This window comes from Cottoperca gobio, chromosome 18, assembly GCF_900634415.1.
Source record: "Cottoperca gobio chromosome 18, fCotGob3.1, whole genome shotgun sequence".
NCBI lineage: Eukaryota > Metazoa > Chordata > Actinopteri > Perciformes > Bovichtidae > Cottoperca > Cottoperca gobio.
The window spans coordinates 14,723,749-14,742,683 of NC_041372.1; the positions used below are offsets into that span (position 1 = coordinate 14,723,749).

General features: G+C 40.5%; 2 protein-coding genes and 1 pseudogene across 2 annotated transcripts; 2 read left to right on the forward strand and 1 right to left on the reverse strand.

Moving 5' to 3' along the window:
• LOC115024048 (transmembrane protein 184C-like) overlaps positions 1-2,679 on the forward strand; it is an 8,851-nt pseudogene extending 6,172 nt beyond the window's left edge.
• Positions 2,680-5,999: 3,320 nt separating this feature from the next.
• On the forward strand, positions 6,000-10,705 carry LOC115024049 (neurocan core protein-like). Its single transcript, XM_029455428.1, has 7 exons — positions 6,000-6,152; positions 7,882-8,140; positions 8,405-8,440; positions 8,935-9,044; positions 9,122-9,256; positions 10,272-10,383; positions 10,550-10,705. Exons 1-7 carry the CDS (start codon positions 6,000-6,002, stop codon positions 10,609-10,611), a joined length of 867 nt encoding a protein of 288 aa, XP_029311288.1. The 3' UTR covers positions 10,612-10,705.
• Positions 10,706-11,117: 412 nt separating this feature from the next.
• On the reverse strand, positions 11,118-17,967 carry ift46 (intraflagellar transport 46 homolog (Chlamydomonas)). The gene is made up of 6 exons (XM_029454621.1): positions 17,911-17,967; positions 17,465-17,644; positions 13,874-14,157; positions 12,934-13,027; positions 12,371-12,502; positions 11,118-11,969 (listed from the first exon to the last, which is right to left on the reverse strand). Exons 2-6 carry the CDS (start codon positions 17,591-17,593, stop codon positions 11,616-11,618), a joined length of 993 nt encoding a protein of 330 aa, XP_029310481.1. The 5' UTR covers positions 17,594-17,644; positions 17,911-17,967; the 3' UTR covers positions 11,118-11,615.
• Positions 17,968-18,935: the final 968 nt, after the last annotated feature.

Genomic DNA, 18,935 nt, shown 5'->3' on the forward strand with positions numbered 1-18,935 from the left:
AGAGAGATGAGAGAGAGAGAGAGAGAAGAGGAGAGAGAGCAGAGAGAGGGAGGGGGAGAGAGAGAGCGCGGAGAGCAGAAGAGGGAGAGAGAGAGGTGAGAGAGAGGGGAGAGCAGGGAGAGGGAGAGAGAGAGAGAGAGGGAGAGAGAGAGAGAGAAAGAGAAGAGAGAGATGAGGGAGAGGATGGGAGAGAGAGGGCGAGAGGAAGAGAGAGAGAGAGAGAGAGAGAAGAGAGAGAGAGAGACGGAGAGGAGCGAGAGGAGAGAGAGTAGGGAGAGAGGAGAGAGAGAGAGAGAGAGGAGGAAGAGAGGAAGAGAGAGAGAGAGCGAGAGAGACGCGGGAGAGAGCGAGGGAGATAGAGAGAGGGGAGAGAGAGAGAGTAGAGATTGAGAGATAAGCTCTATATCTATCGGATATCTATCTCGCGCTCTCCAGACATCCCCTATAGAAATCACCATCCACCGCTCGATCTAAAGTTTGACAGGGTCATTGTCTGTTGTGCTGACCGAGCTCTCAAAGATGCGCTGACTCCCATCAGGCCGGTGGGAAAGTTTCCTCTGCGTCCAAACTGGTGGTGTCGTGTCCGTCTGGAAGAAAGGATGAAACAGATCATCATGCCGCTTTGGGAGCCCTGTGAATTTGACGACACGAGACTGTCAGGACGTCGTTGAGTCTTTTCTTCACTATGTTCTGACATTTATAAACTGACACAGTTTATAATGATCATGGTAAATAACTGTTTGTTGCAGACTTAGTGCTGAAACTTTAAACTCCCTCTGTCTCGCTTCCGGCCCAGGCAGTTTTCATAGCGTTCCTGGTGAAGGTCGGAGTGATCTCTGACACACACACCTGGGACTGGGACAGTGTGGAGGCCCGTTGGCTACTGGTCTGCAGGTCGGTGTGACTTCTGAGTGGAAGAACCAGGATACTGAAAACGTAAAAAGTGTTGTAGTTTGATTTAAAACCAGATTATTGATTAAGCGATGTTTTATGATGACAGGACTCATCATCTGCATAGAGATGTTCCTGGCTGCCATCGCTCACCACTAACCTTCACCTACAAACCTTACGTACAGGTAAACAACTAACTAAACTATTATCTACTGACACTACCTTCCCCAGACCTACTGAGTATCTAACCATTATATGTAATCCAGAGGCGGAGGAGGGCTCGTGGTTTCGAAGGTTTTCTGGCCATGTGGATTTCTCTGACATCCGAGCGGATGTGACGGAGCAGGGTCCGTCATGAGGTGAGTGTTTCTCTCAGATTATTGATACGCGGTCCGATGGTATGAAGTGAAAGTGTGGTTTTGGTGTGAAGTCATAGATATTTTGTGTGACACGTGTTATTATTAACACGAACCATCCCCTTTATCGGGGTGGAGAGGTTGTGTTCCATATGAACCTGAGAGCTGTGTTGTTCTGGGAGGCATAGTGATCCTGGTAGGGTCTCCCAAGGCAAATTGGTCAGCTCAGGCGAAGGGGCCAGGACTAAGAACAAGGACCAGGCTCAGAGGAGGCCTGACAGCGAGCGGCCTGGTGGACGAAGAAGCTACCGTGAGGACTCCCATCCATCCATCCTGGCCTGAGGATCTCATCGCGCTCTTTGCAGAGGAGTCACTGGAACGTCACTGGTCGGTTCGCAGCCGAGTGTGCAGCGGTTGGGGATGAGCATCAGCACCTTAAAAATCTGAGACCAGCTCTCCAGCAGGGAAACACGTGGATTGCATACTCGGGTAGGGAATGAGCCATTACCCCAAGTGAAGGAGTTTGTGAGTGAAGGGCCGATGGAGCAAGCGATTGGCGGAGAATCGAGCAGGGGGGCGGTACTGCAAGTCACTTTAACTGCACCGTTGTGAAGGCAAAGCTCTCATCTACGGTTACGATCTTCGTTCCTACCTCACCTCTGGTCAGAAGGATGGGTCAGATTGAAAGAACGAGATAGCGGTACAAGCAGCCGAAAATGGGTTTTCTTCAGAGGGTGGCGTCTCCCTTAGGAGATAGGGTAGAAGCTCAGCCATCCGTGCGCGACTCGGAGTAGAGGACCGCTGCTCCTTTACTGTTGAAAGAGCCAATTGAGGTTGGGTCGGGCATCTAGGATGCCCACTGCGCCTCCTCCCTAGGGTGGCCCGGAGAAGGGAAGATTGGGGTTCCCTTACTGGAGCTGCGCACCCGCGACCGACCCGGAATTAAGCGGTAGACGATGGAGGGGGTCCCTTTTTTGCTCTCCATGGACCGTTTTTCCTTGTGTCTTAATGACTGTTGTGTGGGAATAATATGTGGTAAATATCTCTTACCACCCCTTATCCCCGTGCGTCATTTCTTCCTGGGTGTCCCCCCAACAAGATTGTACCGTACGGTCTCGGCGGCTCGACCCGAAAAACACCAGCAGCACACCCATGACCTTATCCAATCAGCCCGTTTTATCTCCCAGGACCCCGTCGGCCCGTCTGCAGCCAAATCGACAGCCCCTCATCACCGTCCTCAGTGGGCTGCCTTTGGTACCAAGCCTTTCGGCGCCCCACACTCCGCCCCGAACTCATTTTTTCTCCGAACATGCAACCGGGTTACCCCATCACTCGGTACCAGGGACGGGATCGAATGGCGACGGCTCCCCCTCCTATCCCGCTTTTTTCCCGAGTGGTGACTCTCACAATAACCCACTCAGTTACCCGGTAGAACTTCTCTTTCTAAAACCTTTGAATCTGTATTAAACGTCAGCATATATTAATATAAAGGTAGACTCGTGGATGGTATTGGGATGGATTTTATTTGAAGGAAGGTTACAGAGAACTAGAGTCTGTGAGGTCAACGCCATTTTTGTGAGTACTTTTTAAATACATTAACATTCGTTTAAATGTCACTGAAATCGTATTCCTGACGTGTTATGATGTCAGTGATGAAATGACGACCCAGGGGGTCAAGCAGGTGCTGAATGTGACTGTTTGTTCTGATTCGCCAAATTAAAAAGAACACCGCCATAAATCCCAGCACGTGTGTGTTGCTGTTGTTTCAGTGTATATCCCATTTAACTCGTTCTTCCCAAAAGCGGTGGTGATACATCTACCAAAATAAAGCTAAATGTCACCCCAATGGTGGCGCCAGAGGATAAAGTCAGAGGATTTCCAGCGGCCTGAGAGATTCATCCTCCTGAGGAACATCATGTCGAACATCCTCTCTAGCGGTTGAGATGTGTTTTTTGATGATTGGTCGTTCAGCTTCCTTTGAGGTTAGGAAGGAAAGACGTTATCAACACGGTGGAATTTGGATAAACAATAATTCACATGTGACCTGAACTGCCGTTCAGCTGCTGCAAGTCGCAGGCTGCTGGGACTCTTGCACGTCGCCCCCTCATGATGGGAGTAAATGATATTGGATTATTGTGGTTGTCTCCACAGCCTGGAACATTAAAGAGTACGTTTCAAATAATCTCACTTTGAATGCGGGGCTTTCAAGAGATATACGAATCTTTGTGAAAATCAACGTTGTAAATGTATTCAATTTATTTATTTAGATGAAGTTATAAATTTGTGTCATATGAGAGTGGAAACGGTATCATTATATGATTATTAGTCTAGCAAGTTGTTGTTTGGCTTCACAGTGATCCCCCCGGTGACGTCATGAAACTAGTTTGGGGGACACCTTCGTAAAATGGGATTGTTTTGGCGGACTATGTTATATAAATTCAACACGCTCTGTCCCAAGCCCCCCAACCAACCTATAATGTCGAACAACATGACGGGTCATTACATTCTAGGAATGTACATGTTTATGTAAAGTAGTTTCATTACTTGTACACCGAACTGTTTATAAGAATGATGTATTTTATTTATTTATGTTAATATCATCAATTTATTGATGGACGACGGTTTGTGTTTGGCTTTGTTTACCCTCCAACCCGAGGACTTCTGTAATTTAACTTGGATACAAGTAAGTGGGAACATCCCATTATACAAAATATAAGACTTTAAAAACTAATTTGCCTTTTACTAGTTCTGTGTTGCTAAGTTGTTTCTACCCCTCCAGCCACTGCTAGCCCCCAGCTGTGAGCTAATGAAAAAATTTTTTTGCATCGCACCTAATTAAATTTAACCAATCGCTAATCCTGCCCTTTTCTATTAATATGTAACAGTCGCTAAATTCGCCACAACCATCTATTTTTGAAGGAAAGACAAACGAAATGTATTCAGATTATTACAATCTGAGCTTTGTTTTATAACTACTTTTAGACGCTCAACATTTTTGCATACTCATATACTTTTTGCCACCTTGAGGATCTCACCATGCAATCTCTACAAAGGATATTCATTTGCTGCGTGTTTGTTTGTTTGTACATTTTAAACAATACAACATAGTACTCATGGGATTAGGATGAGTAACAAAACCCGGATTAAACACATTTTCACAGACTGATATGACAATAATATGCGAATTCTACACCAAGAGCACCCATATTAGTTATTCCACAGTAGGGCGAGGGAGGACAGCTCCGTCCGACTCCATTTCAGATCACACCGACTCGACCAAAAACTCAGATTTTGGCCATAGGAGTAAAACAACTCTCCCTTTTTTTTTTTTTTTTTTTTTTTTTTTGTGTATACTCCAGTGCACATTTAAACATAAAAATATTGGCAGATATTTTGGGATTTTAAGCATCGTATTCGCAGTTGTTTTTAATTATTCCGACTATGAGGGCAAAATGTGAGAACTTGGTTATTTCTATTATATCACAATTCCCATGGCATGCTGCTAATAAACTTGTTTTATAGGAGCAGTTAGGACCTCCACTGTTTTAAATGTCTACTCTCTTAACTCCACCAAGTAGAAGCCAAGATGACACCCTTAAAGGTTAACCCTTTGCAAGACATATTTGGGATTTTTGCAATTTAATGCTGAAAACAAGCCAGTTTCTTACATTCACACGTATAAGCCGCTCCGCACACATCATACTTGTTGGTGGTTGTCATCCTGTTAACCCGCGGCCTGGGGACACACACCTAGACCAATTATGTTTACCATATTTATATAACTGGCATATTTCAGAGACTCAAACTTCTTGTCATTTTTCCGCCTCACCACCCTATTATATGACTTATATTTAGATATAATATATAACACCGATTCTATGTACCAGTAAGTCAGTGCGAGTGCTTTCAAGTAGGATATCACGCTTGCACACTTTACTCTATCCGGTTGTGTCGCTGTAAGCTCCTTTAAACGAGGCGTTAACCCCTATGGCACTATTATTTATTATTAATGGAAACATTACAGCTTACATTCTTTTAATGTTTTGTAATCTGTACTCAGAATCAAAGCAGCCAGTGCAGGATTATGTCATTATTCCAGTTACACCGGAGACTGTGTTCCACAACCTTGGCCACCCAGTGATAAGCCCTCCCGAACTTAAAATGTTGTGTTGCACTGTGATGAGAAAAATACATAAGTTTTGTCTGGATTTTCGATTCCCACCCATATTAGTATGATGAACAAACCCAAACCCCAAAATCCGTTGAATCTAAACTGCAGCTTACTAAAAAACGATTGTTCTGTCGATATTTTTACTTCTATATTTCATTCTTCTAGTCTCACTTGACCACATAGTTACTTTATGACACTGTTTTGATGTTACCTGCTAGGGACGACCGTATTCCCTTATGCACTTTCCTTTTTTTTTATTTTTTTGTTGCATCATATTATGTTTCTACATGTGTGGATGAAGAAGTCTCTTGTTTAGATGACTATGGACCATAGATCCGCGGAACGCAACATGGTTCCCAAAAGCGGGCCCGGACCCCGTTGTGTTAACGTGGTCCACTGTGTTTACTCATTACTCCGGCTGTTGAAGCACAGAACGTTTACCACATTCTGGACTTCTTCCTCTGTGCAGCTTACCTTTCTTTCACTACTCTTTGCCCAGTTGTGTGTTGTTTTGCCGGATGTGCAGTGACAGCCCACTCCCTTTACTCTTCGATTTGGTGTTAATCACAGCCTGGCTGAGAATGGACACTGGAGCCCCACTTCCGGACTGCTGGCCTTCAGCAGCCGAGGCTTTTTCCCTCAGACGAGGCCAGCGCGGGCTCTCAAGGATCAGCCGTGGGATCGATTTCCAGATCCGACACGGAGAGAAAGGAGCTCAGTTCAACGGTCACATGGTGATTGGTCCTTGATGGGCCTCTTTTTTTTTTTTTCCCCCTTGAGAACTCCAGCCTTCGCAGGACTCGAGTGGTGGTACATGAAGCACGGAGAAACCCTCTCTGCTAAACCACCACACACACTCAAAAGGTGGTCCTTTCCCCCTCTGTGCTAGTTTTAGAAACAGCGGTATGGAGTCCATAGGACGGCCACACAAATAAATACATGTGGAGATGTGTCGCTATTGTATAACAGGAACTTAATATGAAATAATTTGTAATATAACTAAAATGTTCGGGAATATAAAGAGATAAACTAAATAGACATTTTTTTTATTTTCTCTTCTATATATTTGTTTCACAGGTTTTGCAGAATGTTATTCTCTTTATGGCACTACACTTACGAACCGCCACCCTTCATTCTTAACCCAGTACTTTATCATCATAGGAGTATTATTGACGGTCTTTTAACAGGCAGGGGTGTTGCTTGGTGAGGTTGAGCTTAAGTCCCGGTGGTTAGGTTATGATCATATTGCTTTATTCTAAAGTATTTATATTAATTAGTATTTATTATTATTATTATTATTTATTAGTAGTTTATTATTTAGCAGATAGGTTGTAGTTGTTCACACATTGACACCCTGTTCGGGATCTGGGTATTTACATTTTTAACTTTTTGTTTTTTATGTAGATTACGGGCAACCATACATTTCCATTGTGAAGACTAATTAGGATTTCCCCCTTTGGTTGCAACCCAAACTGTTTCCGACCTGTTATTTGTCCTCGGTTTTCGCTTAGTTTTCACGCATGTACTCGCGGGGGACAGATTATTAATGCGAGCCTGTGGACGAGCACGCTTCATCAGGATTCTGCCATGAGCACTACCGTCCATGGCACGGTGGCATACTCTTGTACCGAGGACAAGAATGGCCTTCACCCCCCCGGTCCGATTCACCCAGCAACATCTTACACAGCAGTGCCACACAACGTCCCTGAATCCGCGGCACCATGGACACAACGTCTACAGCATTTTTCCACACTAATTCTAAGTTGCTGCAACACACCATGGTGAGCCACCTTGTGTCCTATGCATACGACCCGCGTCCCCTTCCTGTGTCTATACTACGGGGTTAATGCCGACGTTTTGTCTTCCCTCTTACGAGGGTCATGCAAGCCGTTGTCCTACCCTCATCGAGGTTAGAAATTGACTTGTGTACCTCGTCTCACGAGGGCCGGCTTTTCCCGCGTACTGCACGCAAGTCGTCCTCTCTAACTGAGGCGTTATTTGCCGACGTTGTCCTCTCTACGAGGGTTCCACCTGCACGAACGTTGTCCAATCTCTAAGAGGGTTTTCTGCAAGCTAGTGTCTATCTACGAGGACTCCTGCACGCCGCTTCCCTGTCCTATCTACGCAGGGTCACGGCACGCTAGTGTCACCTATATACGAGGCCGTTCCACATGCACGCCGTGCTTCCCTCCTCTACGAGGGTCTCTCGCAGCTCCAGCTGTAATATCAACATCTTTTTCGAGTTTGGTTCATGCACGAGTGTCATCTATGAGGGTTCCTGCAATTGCCGTGTCCATCTCTACCGAGCGGTGACTCCGCACGCCTTGTGTACTCTCTACGAGGGTTCAATCACGCTCCCCCGACCCCCCGCTGTCCTCATCCACACGTTTAGGGTTTCATTGCACGCTGTGTCAATCACTCTACGAGGGTTATCTGACGCTGTGTTCGTGTTGTACTCCGCAGGGGCTACTGACCGCCGTGTCCCTCTCTACGCCCGGGGTATTTGCACCGCCGTGCCTCCACGGAGGGCTCTGCATTTGCCCAGACGTCATCTCTACGAGGGTCCTCTATGACGATTCCCGGTGTCCTCTCACGAGGGTTATTCTGAACGCCGCCCCTTGTAATCTCTACGAGGCGGCCTACTGCACGCGTTGTCCTTCGCGGTGTTACTGCCGCTGTTGTCCGGATACGAGTGGTCCTATTGCACGCTTCGCCTTTCCTGGTGAGTATTATATATATTTCTACATTTATATATATATATATATATATATATATATATACATTTTTCTCTCTCTCTCTCTCTCTCTCTCTCTCTCTCTCTCTCTCTCTATATATATATATATATATATATATATATATATATATATATATATATATATATATATATATATATATATATATATATATATATATATGTATATAAAGTATTACAGGTGTATTTATTGTCAATTAACAAAGTTAATAACTGAAGTGTCAAACTTTCTAGCTGTTCCAGAGGAAACACCTGAAAATGGGCAAATAGGTGAGCAACACATAAAAACTGCTTTGTGTCACTATTACTAATATTGTTAATGTTATTATATTATTGTTTTTTGTTGTATGATGTTATGTATATTAAGTGTGTTGTTTAATGTTATTTTATTTTATATTGTTATTTTATCGTGCATTGTGTTATTTATGTTGTAATTTTATCGTATGTTATTTTACAATGCATAACGTTATATTATGATATATTAACAAATGTTATTTCATATTTATTTATATGTTATGTTCTTTTTTTATCGTGCAATGCGTTGTATAGACTTATTCTATGTCATATTATTTTGTGTTGTGTTATTTTTTCATGTATCATGTTGTATTGTTTTACGTTCATTTAAGTTATCTTATGTTATTAACATTATATTAACTTATGGTTATAATATGATGTATCATCTTCATGCCATCAAAATAAATAGATTTAAATAAAAGTTCTACATGTAAAGACTTTAACTGGAGACGTGAACTGTCTGTCCTCAGTGAAGAGTCACCTGGTGAAGCGGTCCACATTGGGCTCCGGACGCTGGACTGAGTTCAACAGACGCTACTTCTACTACGTCCCACAGCTTCTGTCCTGGACTCAAGCCGAGGTGATGCTGGGACTCGTCTGCACGTGCACCTTTCGTTGCTCGGCCTCTTCTTCTGACTATCTGTGTGTCTCCTGCAGAGAAACTGCCAATCGCTGGGGGGGAACCTGGCGTCTGTGCACAGCGTGACGGAGTACCACACGCTCCAGATTCTGGTGCTGAGAGCCACCCACAAGCAAGAAGCGACATGGATCGGAGGCTCTGATGGAGAACAAGTATTTTATTTATTATTATTATTATAATTATATTTATATATACATTGTATACTATATTATATTACAAGAGGTATTTTATTTAGTATTATTATTATAATTATATTTATATATACATTGTATATTATATTATATTACAAGAGGTATTTTATTTATTATTATTATTATAATTATATTTATATATACATTGTATACTATATTATATTACAAGAGGTATTTTATTTAGTATTATTATTATAATTATATTTATATATACATTGTATATTATATTATATTACAAGAGGTACTTTATTTATTATTATATTTATATATATATATATATATATATATATATATATATATATATATATATATATATACACATCGTATACTATATTATTTTATTTATTTAAGTTGCAAATACTGCACACCAAATAAATTGAATATACTTTTTTTTTAGAATATATTATACTATATTTATTTTTTATACTATGCTCACACTATATTTTATATTCTATACTACACCGCTGTACTACATATTATATCAAATATTATATGCAGACTTTATTACTACATTTCACTTTATATTGTGTTTTATATTCTATGCTGTATTATATTCTATTGTCTTAATATGTTATACGGTTTGTAACATTATGTAACATTACTTATAATACAATATCATAATTAATGTTATTATTACATTTGTATATTTATATGAGCAAATGCTAAGTATCATTAAAAATAATAATAATAATATACAATATATTATCCTGTGTACAACGTTATCGTGCAGCATTATAAGTTATGTGTTTATAACTTGAATTTGTGCTTTTTATTCCATATACTTGATATATAATATAATATAATGTACATCTTTTCAGTTTTCTGTAACATTATTATATTATGAAGCTCACGACTCAAACATGTTGACGCAGTATTCTTCTCACACCGTCCGTCTGAATACACCCGTGTACTGTTTCACGATATATCCCTTTAAATAAAGCCACCTCACCCATCCATCGACTCTTCCTTCCTCCAGGAGAAACACTGGTTCTGGTCCGACGGGACGTCTTTCCAGTACACCAACTGGTGCGCTAGAGAGCCCAACAACGCCGGAGGCAGGCAGGACTGTATACAAATGAACTATTCAGGTAAAATAACATTGTGCTGATATTAAGACATAATGACGAATATCAGAGGAGTCTAAATACTCTCGAGCAAAGAACTGTGAAGCTGATATTATACGATATGATTAGCATTATGATGTGATCTGTCTGCATCAAGATAAACTGAACAGTTTTGTTTTTGTCGCTGCAGTTAAGAAGTGCTGGGACGACCAGAAGTGCACATCCAGACTGCCCTCCATCTGTGCCAAGTGAAGATGATTTCTGAGCCAGAGGCAGGAAGTCCCCGTGAATTAAAAGCATGCTTTCAGAGACACCTGTCTCTCCACCATCTTTACCTTTCTTTGTATCGCTGTAACGCTAAGACACAAGCAGGCTGCAGCCTTTCACCAGAGTGTGAGGAACAGATGCTTTTAGCTCATTATATATTCTCTTCTTTCTTTATGCAACAATAAAAAGCTCAAGCATTGAAACAAAGCTGTTCTGTCATTAATCTCCCAGCTCTGACCCTAACCCTGAATAACATTAAGATCATGTTTTTATCTCAGGAACGCCTGCAGGGAATTTCTTTAACTGTGGCACAAACGTCACTTGGACAAAGTGTTAAAGGTCAAAGGTCAAGGTCACTGTGACCTCATGTCAGTCACATCCTCATGAACGCAATATTTCAGGAGGGAATTTATATATATATATATATATATATATATATATATTGCACATTTGAAGTACTTGAACACCAATTATTGATCGGACACTAACGTTTAATTAAACTCAAAGAGCATTTTCAAGAGAGACATTCATTTTAATCTGGAAGTTGAGGTGGAAAAATAAATGTACTGGAGTAAAAAGTACAACATTTCACTGTAGTGGAGCAGAAGTGAAAAGTAACAGAAAATGGAAATACTCAAGTAAAGTCAAAGTACTTCGGTACAGTACTTGAGTAAATGACAGCCTGCAGCTCTTTCCTAAACTATCTGTACTGCCTGTGAGTAAACAATGCACATTAAGGTCTGCTTATTGACATTAAACTAATATTTAAACAGAAAGGAAGGTCTTTAACACAACTGTGTCTGAGTCTGTTGAAGTCTTATTGCTGTTATTTGAGTTCAATCAACTGAGTCAAACTCCGAACGCTGTGAACACAACTGCTGGGACTCTGGAATATAAACAAGCAGCTGGAATACAGACATTAAATCAGCCTTCACTTCTTCTTCTGCACACTGACCACAGGTCTGCTTCTCAGATCCTCCAGCCTCTCCCTAAGCTCTGCGTGTGAAGTGCTGCGAGTCTCTGAACTCCAGGTAGAGGCTGAACAGCAGGTGCAGAGACTGGATCCTGCTGTTGTACACGGGGACGTCCAGCAGGCCGCAGATGGCGTCGCTGTACTCGGCCAGACTGCAGTGCAGGCGGGCGGGCGGCAGCTGCAGGCGGCCCAGCAGCTCCTCCAGCTCAGCCGGCCACTCCTGCATCAGGCTGTCGATGTCCGGCATCGCTCGGCCGTACTGAACGCTGGCCGGAGGTTTGGAGCGGTGCAGAGCGCTGATACTCTCCACCCAGCTGTCCACCGCCCGAGGGTTGGTCTGAGGACTGGCAACGCTCGTCACCTTCTTCAGCTGGAGGAGACAGAGATGTTGGTTTCATTCTTATTCTACAACACGAGAGGTTTTCCTTTATTTGACTGGAACAGTGGCGATACAGACAGAGAGAAGAGCTGTGACAGAGTAGGAAGCTTTTAGTGTCTGATAAATGTCCTGAAGTAATATGAGTGAACAATTAGTTAGAAAGAAGTGAGCTGACACCTCATTCTACCACGCAGCTGTCAGAGGAAGAGATGCATTGTGGGTAGGCGCCAGCTTTTGAAGAGGAAGAAGAATAAGTGGACTAATAGTGTGTGAGTGTGTGTGTGTGTGTGTGTGTGTGTGTGTGTGTGTGAGAGTGTGTGTGTGTGTGTGTGTGTGTGTGTGTGTGTGTGTGTGAGAGTGTGTGTGTGTGTGTGTGTGTGTGTCAGCAGTACCTCGGTGGCTCCGTGCTGTTTGCTCTCCTCTGACAGCCACAGCGACAGCACCGTGGGGTCCGACTGTTTCACACTGGGCTCGTCCAGAAACAGCAGACCCAGACTGTCCTCTTTACCGTCCGGCCTCGGCACCTGAACGCCACACAGCTCAGTCAGGTCAGAGGTCACAGAGATAAATGGACATTTCCAGCACTTCTGGCAGCAGAACTTCTTCAGCTTTCACACACAACCTTTTCTTTCACGATGAAAACGAGACTAAAACTAAATAAAAAGTAACTTTTGAAAACGAGAACTGTGACCAAATGTTTTACATTTTTTATCAATGAATAAAAAACAAACTATAATGTGAAAGTGTTTTAATGTAAATGTTTGTTCAACAAGCTGCAGAATCACACACGGCAGCTCCTGATTGGTCCAAAAGTTTCCTTCAGCAGCCAATTCATTCATCTTCAATCCACTGAGAGTTCAGCGGAGACAGAAAACTTTAAAAACGCACAACAACAACAACGAGACTAGGAGTAGATGAAAATGAATCCTTGTGCACGTCCTGTTTGTGTCGGTACCTTCAGGAAGGCGTCGATGTCTCCCACAGCTGGGATGAAGTCTGGGATGAAGGGCTTCAGGCTGTGCTCCAGCTCCATGGACTGAGGGCTGTAGCTGAGAGGAGACAACACGATGCATTTACTCCTTTCTCTCCTTTTAAACTTCTCCATGGATATACATGTATCAGAAACATTATATTACTTTCAGTGAGAGCATTAAAATGTTTACCTGTTCATCTTTGAGGCTCCCAGTGAGCCAGGGAGAAACTTTATACATCATTTATACTTTGCCTTAAAAAAACACTTGAACGCTGCCATCTAACCTCGTCTCATCACATGTTACAGCTGGACAAGTGTGTATGTGTACGTGTGTGTGTGTGTGTGTGTGTGTGTACGTGTGTGTGTGTGTGTGTGTACGTGTACGTGTGTGTGTATGTGTACGTGTGTATGTGTGTGTTTGTGTATGTAAGTGTATGTGTACGTGTACTTGTGTGTGTGTATATGTGTATGTGTGTGTGTGTGTGTGTACGTGCGTGTGTGTATGTGTGTGTGTACGTGTGTGTGTACGTGTGTGTGTACGTGTGTATATGTACGTGTGAATGTGTACGTGTGTGTTTGTGTATGTAAGTGTATGTGTATGTGTACTTGTGTGTTTGTGTATGTAAGTGTATGTGTACGTGTACTTGTGTGTGTATATGTGTATGTGTATGTGTGTGTGTACGTGCGTGTGTGTGTATGTGTGTGTGTACGTGTGTGTGTACGTGTGAATGTGTACGTGTGTGTTTGTGTATGTAAGTGTATGTGTATGTGTACTTGTGTGTGTGTGTATATGTGTATGTGTATGTGTGTGTGTGTGTATATGTGTACGTGCGTGTGTGTACGTGTGTGTGTGTGCGTATGTGTACGTGCGTGTGTATATGTGTGTGTATGTGTACGTGTGTTTGTAATGCGACCTGCTCACCGTGTGATGTACTGAAACAGCTCTTTGATCTCGGTGCTGACGGGCAGGTTGGCGTAGTCTGCGGGGTCGTACGCCCCCTCCAGAGCCTTGCCGGGCTCGTCGTCATCGTCGGAGTCCTCTTCATCAGAGTCATCCTCCTCCTCCTCCTCTTCTTCCTCTTCCTCCTCGTCCTCGTTCGGACTGACCCCAGGCCTCCTGCCGGTTGGCTCGTTGAGGTCCTCGTCCAACTCGTCACTATTTGCCGACATCAGGCCACGCCCCTTCCTGCTCCTCCTGGACTCTGACTGAGGAGACAAAAAACGAGAGGACAACAGTACTATGTGTACTTTTACTGCTGATACTTCATATGAAGTTAATACTACTTGTACTGCTGATACTTTATATGAAGTTAATACTACTTGTGTACTTTTACTGCTGATACTTCATATGAAGTTAATACTACTTGTACTGCTGATACTTTATATGAAGTTAATACTACTTGTGTACTTTTACTGCTGATACTTCATATGAAGTTAATACTACTTGTGTACTTTTACTGCTGATACTTCATATGAAGTTAATACTACTTGTGTACTTTTACTGCTGATACTTCATATGAAGTTAATACTACTTGTGTACTTTTACTGCTGATACTTCATATGAAGTTAATAATACTTGTGTACTTTTACTGCTGATACTTCATATGAAGTTAATACTACTTGTGTACTTTTACTGCGGATACTTTATATGAAGTTAATACTACTTGTGTACTTTTACTGCTGATACTTTATATGAAGTTAATACTACTTGTGTACTTTTACTGCTGATACTTCATATGAAGTTAATACTACTTGTGTACTTTTACTGCTGATACTTCATATGAAGTTAATACTACTTGTGTACTTTTACTGCTGATACTTCATATGAAGTTAATACTACTTGTGTACTTTTACTGCTGATACTTCATATGAAGTTAATACTACTTGTGTACTTTTACTGCTGATACTTTATATGAAGTTAATACTACTTGTGTACTTTTACTGCTGATACTTCATATGAAGTTAATACTACTTGTGTACTTTTACTGCTGATACTTCATATGAAGTTAATACTACTTGTGTACTTTTACTGCTGATACTTCATATGAAGTTAATACTACTTGTGTACTTTTACTGCTGATACTTCATATGAAGTTAATACTACTTGTGTACTTTTACTGCTGATACTTTATATGAAGTTAATAATACTTGTGTACTTTTACTGCTGATACTTCATATGAAGTTAATACTACTTGTGTACTTTTACTGCTGATACTTTATATGAAGTTAATACTACTTGTGTACTTTTACTGCTGATACTTTATATGAAGTTAATACTACTTGTGTACTTTTACTGCTGATACTTCATATGAAGTTAATACTACTTGTGTACTTTTACTGCTGATACTTTATATGAAGTTAATACTACTTGTGTACTTTTACTGCTGATACTTCATATGAAGTTAATACTACTTGTGTACTTTTACTGCTGATACTTCATATGAAGTTAATACTACTTGTGTACTTTTACTGCAGATACTTTATATGAAGTTAATACTACTTGTGTACTTTTACTGCTGATACTTCATATGAAGTTAATACTACTTGTGTACTTTTACTGCTGATACTTCATATGAAGTTAATACTACTTGTGTACTTTTACTGCTGATACTTTATATGAAGTTAATACTACTTGTGTACTTTTACTACTGATACTTTATATGAAGTTAATACTACTTGTGTACTTTTACTGCGGATACTTTATATGAAGTTAATACTACTTGTACTGCTGATACTTTATATGAAGTTAATACTACTTGTGTACTTTTACTGCTGATACTTTATATGAAGTTAATACTACTTGTGTACTTTTACTGCTGATACTTCATATGAAGTTAATACTACTTGTGTACTTTTACTGCTGATACTTTATATGAAGTTAATACTACTTGTGTACTTTTACTGCTGATACTTTATATGAAGTTAATACCACTTGTGTACTTTTACTGCTGACACTTTATATGAAGTTAATACTACTTGTGTACTTTTACTGCTGATACTTTATATGAAGTTAATACTACTTGTGTACTTTTACTGCTGATACTTCATATGAAGTTAATACTACTTGTGTACTTTTACTGCTGATACTTCATATGAAGTTAATACTACTTGTGTACTTTTACTGCTGATACTTCATATGAAGTTAATACTACTTGTGTACTTTTACTGCTGATACTTTATATGAAGTTAATAATACTTGTGTACTTTTACTGCTGATACTTCATATGAAGTTAATACTACTTGTGTACTTTTACTGCTGATACTTTATATGAAGTTAATACTACTTGTGTACTTTTACTGCTGATACTTTATATGAAGTTAATACTACTTGTGTACTTTTACTGCTGATACTTCATATGAAGTTAATACTACTTGTGTACTTTTACTGCTGATACTTCATATGAAGTTAATACTACTTGTGTACTTTTACTGCTGATACTTCATATGAAGTTAATACTACTTGTGTACTTTTACTGCTGATACTTCATATGAAGTTAATACTACTTGTGTACTTTTACTGCTGATACTTCATATGAAGTTAATACTACTTGTGTACTTTTACTGCTGATACTTTATATGAAGTTAATACTACTTGTGTACTTTTACTGCTGATACTTTATATGAAGTTAATACTACTTGTGTACTTTTACTGCTGATACTTTATATGAAGTTAATACTACTTGTGTACTTTTACTGCTGATACTTCATATGAAGTTAATAATACTTGTGTACTTTTACTGCTGATACTTCATATGAAGTTAATACTACTTGTGTACTTTTACTGCTGATACTTATATGAAGTTAATACTACTTGTGTACTTTTACTGCTGATACTTCATATGAAGTTAATACTACTTGTGTACTTTTACTGCTGATACTTCATATGAAGTTAATACTACTTGTGTACTTTTACTGCTGATACTTCATATGAAGTTAATACTACTTGTGTACTTTTACTGCTGATACTTCATATGAAGTTAATACTACTTGTGTACTTTTACTGCTGATACTTCATATGAAGTTAATACTACTTGTGTACTTTTACTGCGGATACTTTATATGAAGTAAATACTACTTGTGTACTTTTACTGCTGATACTTCATATGAAGTTAATACTACTTGTGTACTTTTACTGCTGATACTTCATATGAAGTTAATACTACTTGTGTACTTTTACTGCGGATACTTTATATGAAGTAAATACTACTTGTGTACTTTTACTGCTGATACTTCATATGAAGTTAATACTACTTGTGTACTTTTACTGCTGATACTTCATATGAAGTTAATACTACTTGTGTACTTGTACTGCTGATACTTTAACTACACGCAGCTGGTGCTGATGGGCCTGCAGTACTCATGTAAACAGTTATATGACAGTGATAACATGAAGTACTTGTTGCAGGTACTTCTCTGGTACATAAAGTATATTCTCCGTGTACACACAGTAGCGGGCTGGTGGAGCCCCCGCAGTGAAGCAGTGGATGTTACCCGGATGACCGCTGGATGTTACCTGCCGCTGGCTGCGGGGAGTCGGGCTGTAGACGCTCGCGACCTCCTCGGAGTCGATCACCTCCAGGCTCTCGTCGTACGGCTGGTTCTTCAGCAACCTGCTGTCTTTCCCCCGGTCAGCCCGCTCCATAGGGCGCTAACGGATCACTGGGTGAAGCCAACTCCGGTTACACACATTCATCTACCGGGGAGATGCACGTTAGTCCCGATTCAACCGCGTATCTGCCGCTGCAAGCGACTTCATCACCGCTACAGCCGTTGTACGCCCGTTTACCGACTAGCATTAGCCACCTAGCATCAAAACAATAACAACAAACCGAACCACCGAAGTGTTTAAACCGTCCGAGGCAACAAACACACGCTTTACTGGATAAACGCGCCACAAAGATACAGCAACTGTTTTTATCTGTTTTAAAAGTCTTTATAAAAGTCTGAGTTCAGTCTCACCGCGTTTATCTGCGTCAAAGTCTGTTCGCGAGCGCATCTGGCTTCTGAGAGCTGTATCCTAGCAACGGACCGCGCAATGCATCATGGGATTATAGTTTTTCTCAAAACTTTATTGAAATGCTGTGGAAAGTACAAAGCAACAGTGACATCAAGTGACGGAACCAGAAAACAGCAAATAAACTCGCCCTCTTTCCTTTTTCAGTTATTTGTTTAAGCAAAGGTATTAAAACAAAATGAATGATAATAATAATAATAATGAGGAGAACAAGAGGGTAAATCTTTATACACATTTGAATGTTTTTTGTTTGTAAATTTACATTGAATATGAAATCTTTTCATTACAATAATAAAGTTTATCCCCAATCAGTATTTGTATTGTTATATCATTTCTTTATTACTCTGTAATTATTTTAAATATTATCATTATTATGATGCTTATTGTTTCAACAACAGTATTTTTGATTGATATCGTCTCATATCAACCACAGTATACATGTGGATCACTGATTGTTCCTTTTGGTTAAAACAATTAAAAGAAGTTAAACAGGACGATGAGTTTCCTGCCGTCTCTTGACCAGCAGTAGAGTTTCAGGCTGTGTAAGTCGCACGGTACGTCTGTCCACAGCGTCAGAAGAGAAACCGGAGCGCATCCTCAGAGCTTCACCTGAAAATAGCAAATGATCAGAAAAAGGAACCTGTTCACCATGAAGACCTACAGTTAGTTAGTCCAAGTCCAAGTATGAGTTCATGTGTCTTTCCTGGAGCTTTCAGATAAATCTACTCAAAGATAATCTTCGACACATTTCATGCTGGTGTCCAGCTTTTAAATGGGATCTGACTATTAGAAGTGTCAGAAGTAACTCTGAATGAACCAGCTAATGTTCGCTGGAGAGTAACTAAGTACATTTATTCAAGTACTAAGTACCATTTTGAGGCACTTTACTTGAAAATTTCTATTTTCTGCTACTTTATACTTCTACTGCTCTACATCTCAGAGGGAAATATTGAACTGTTTACAGCTTTAG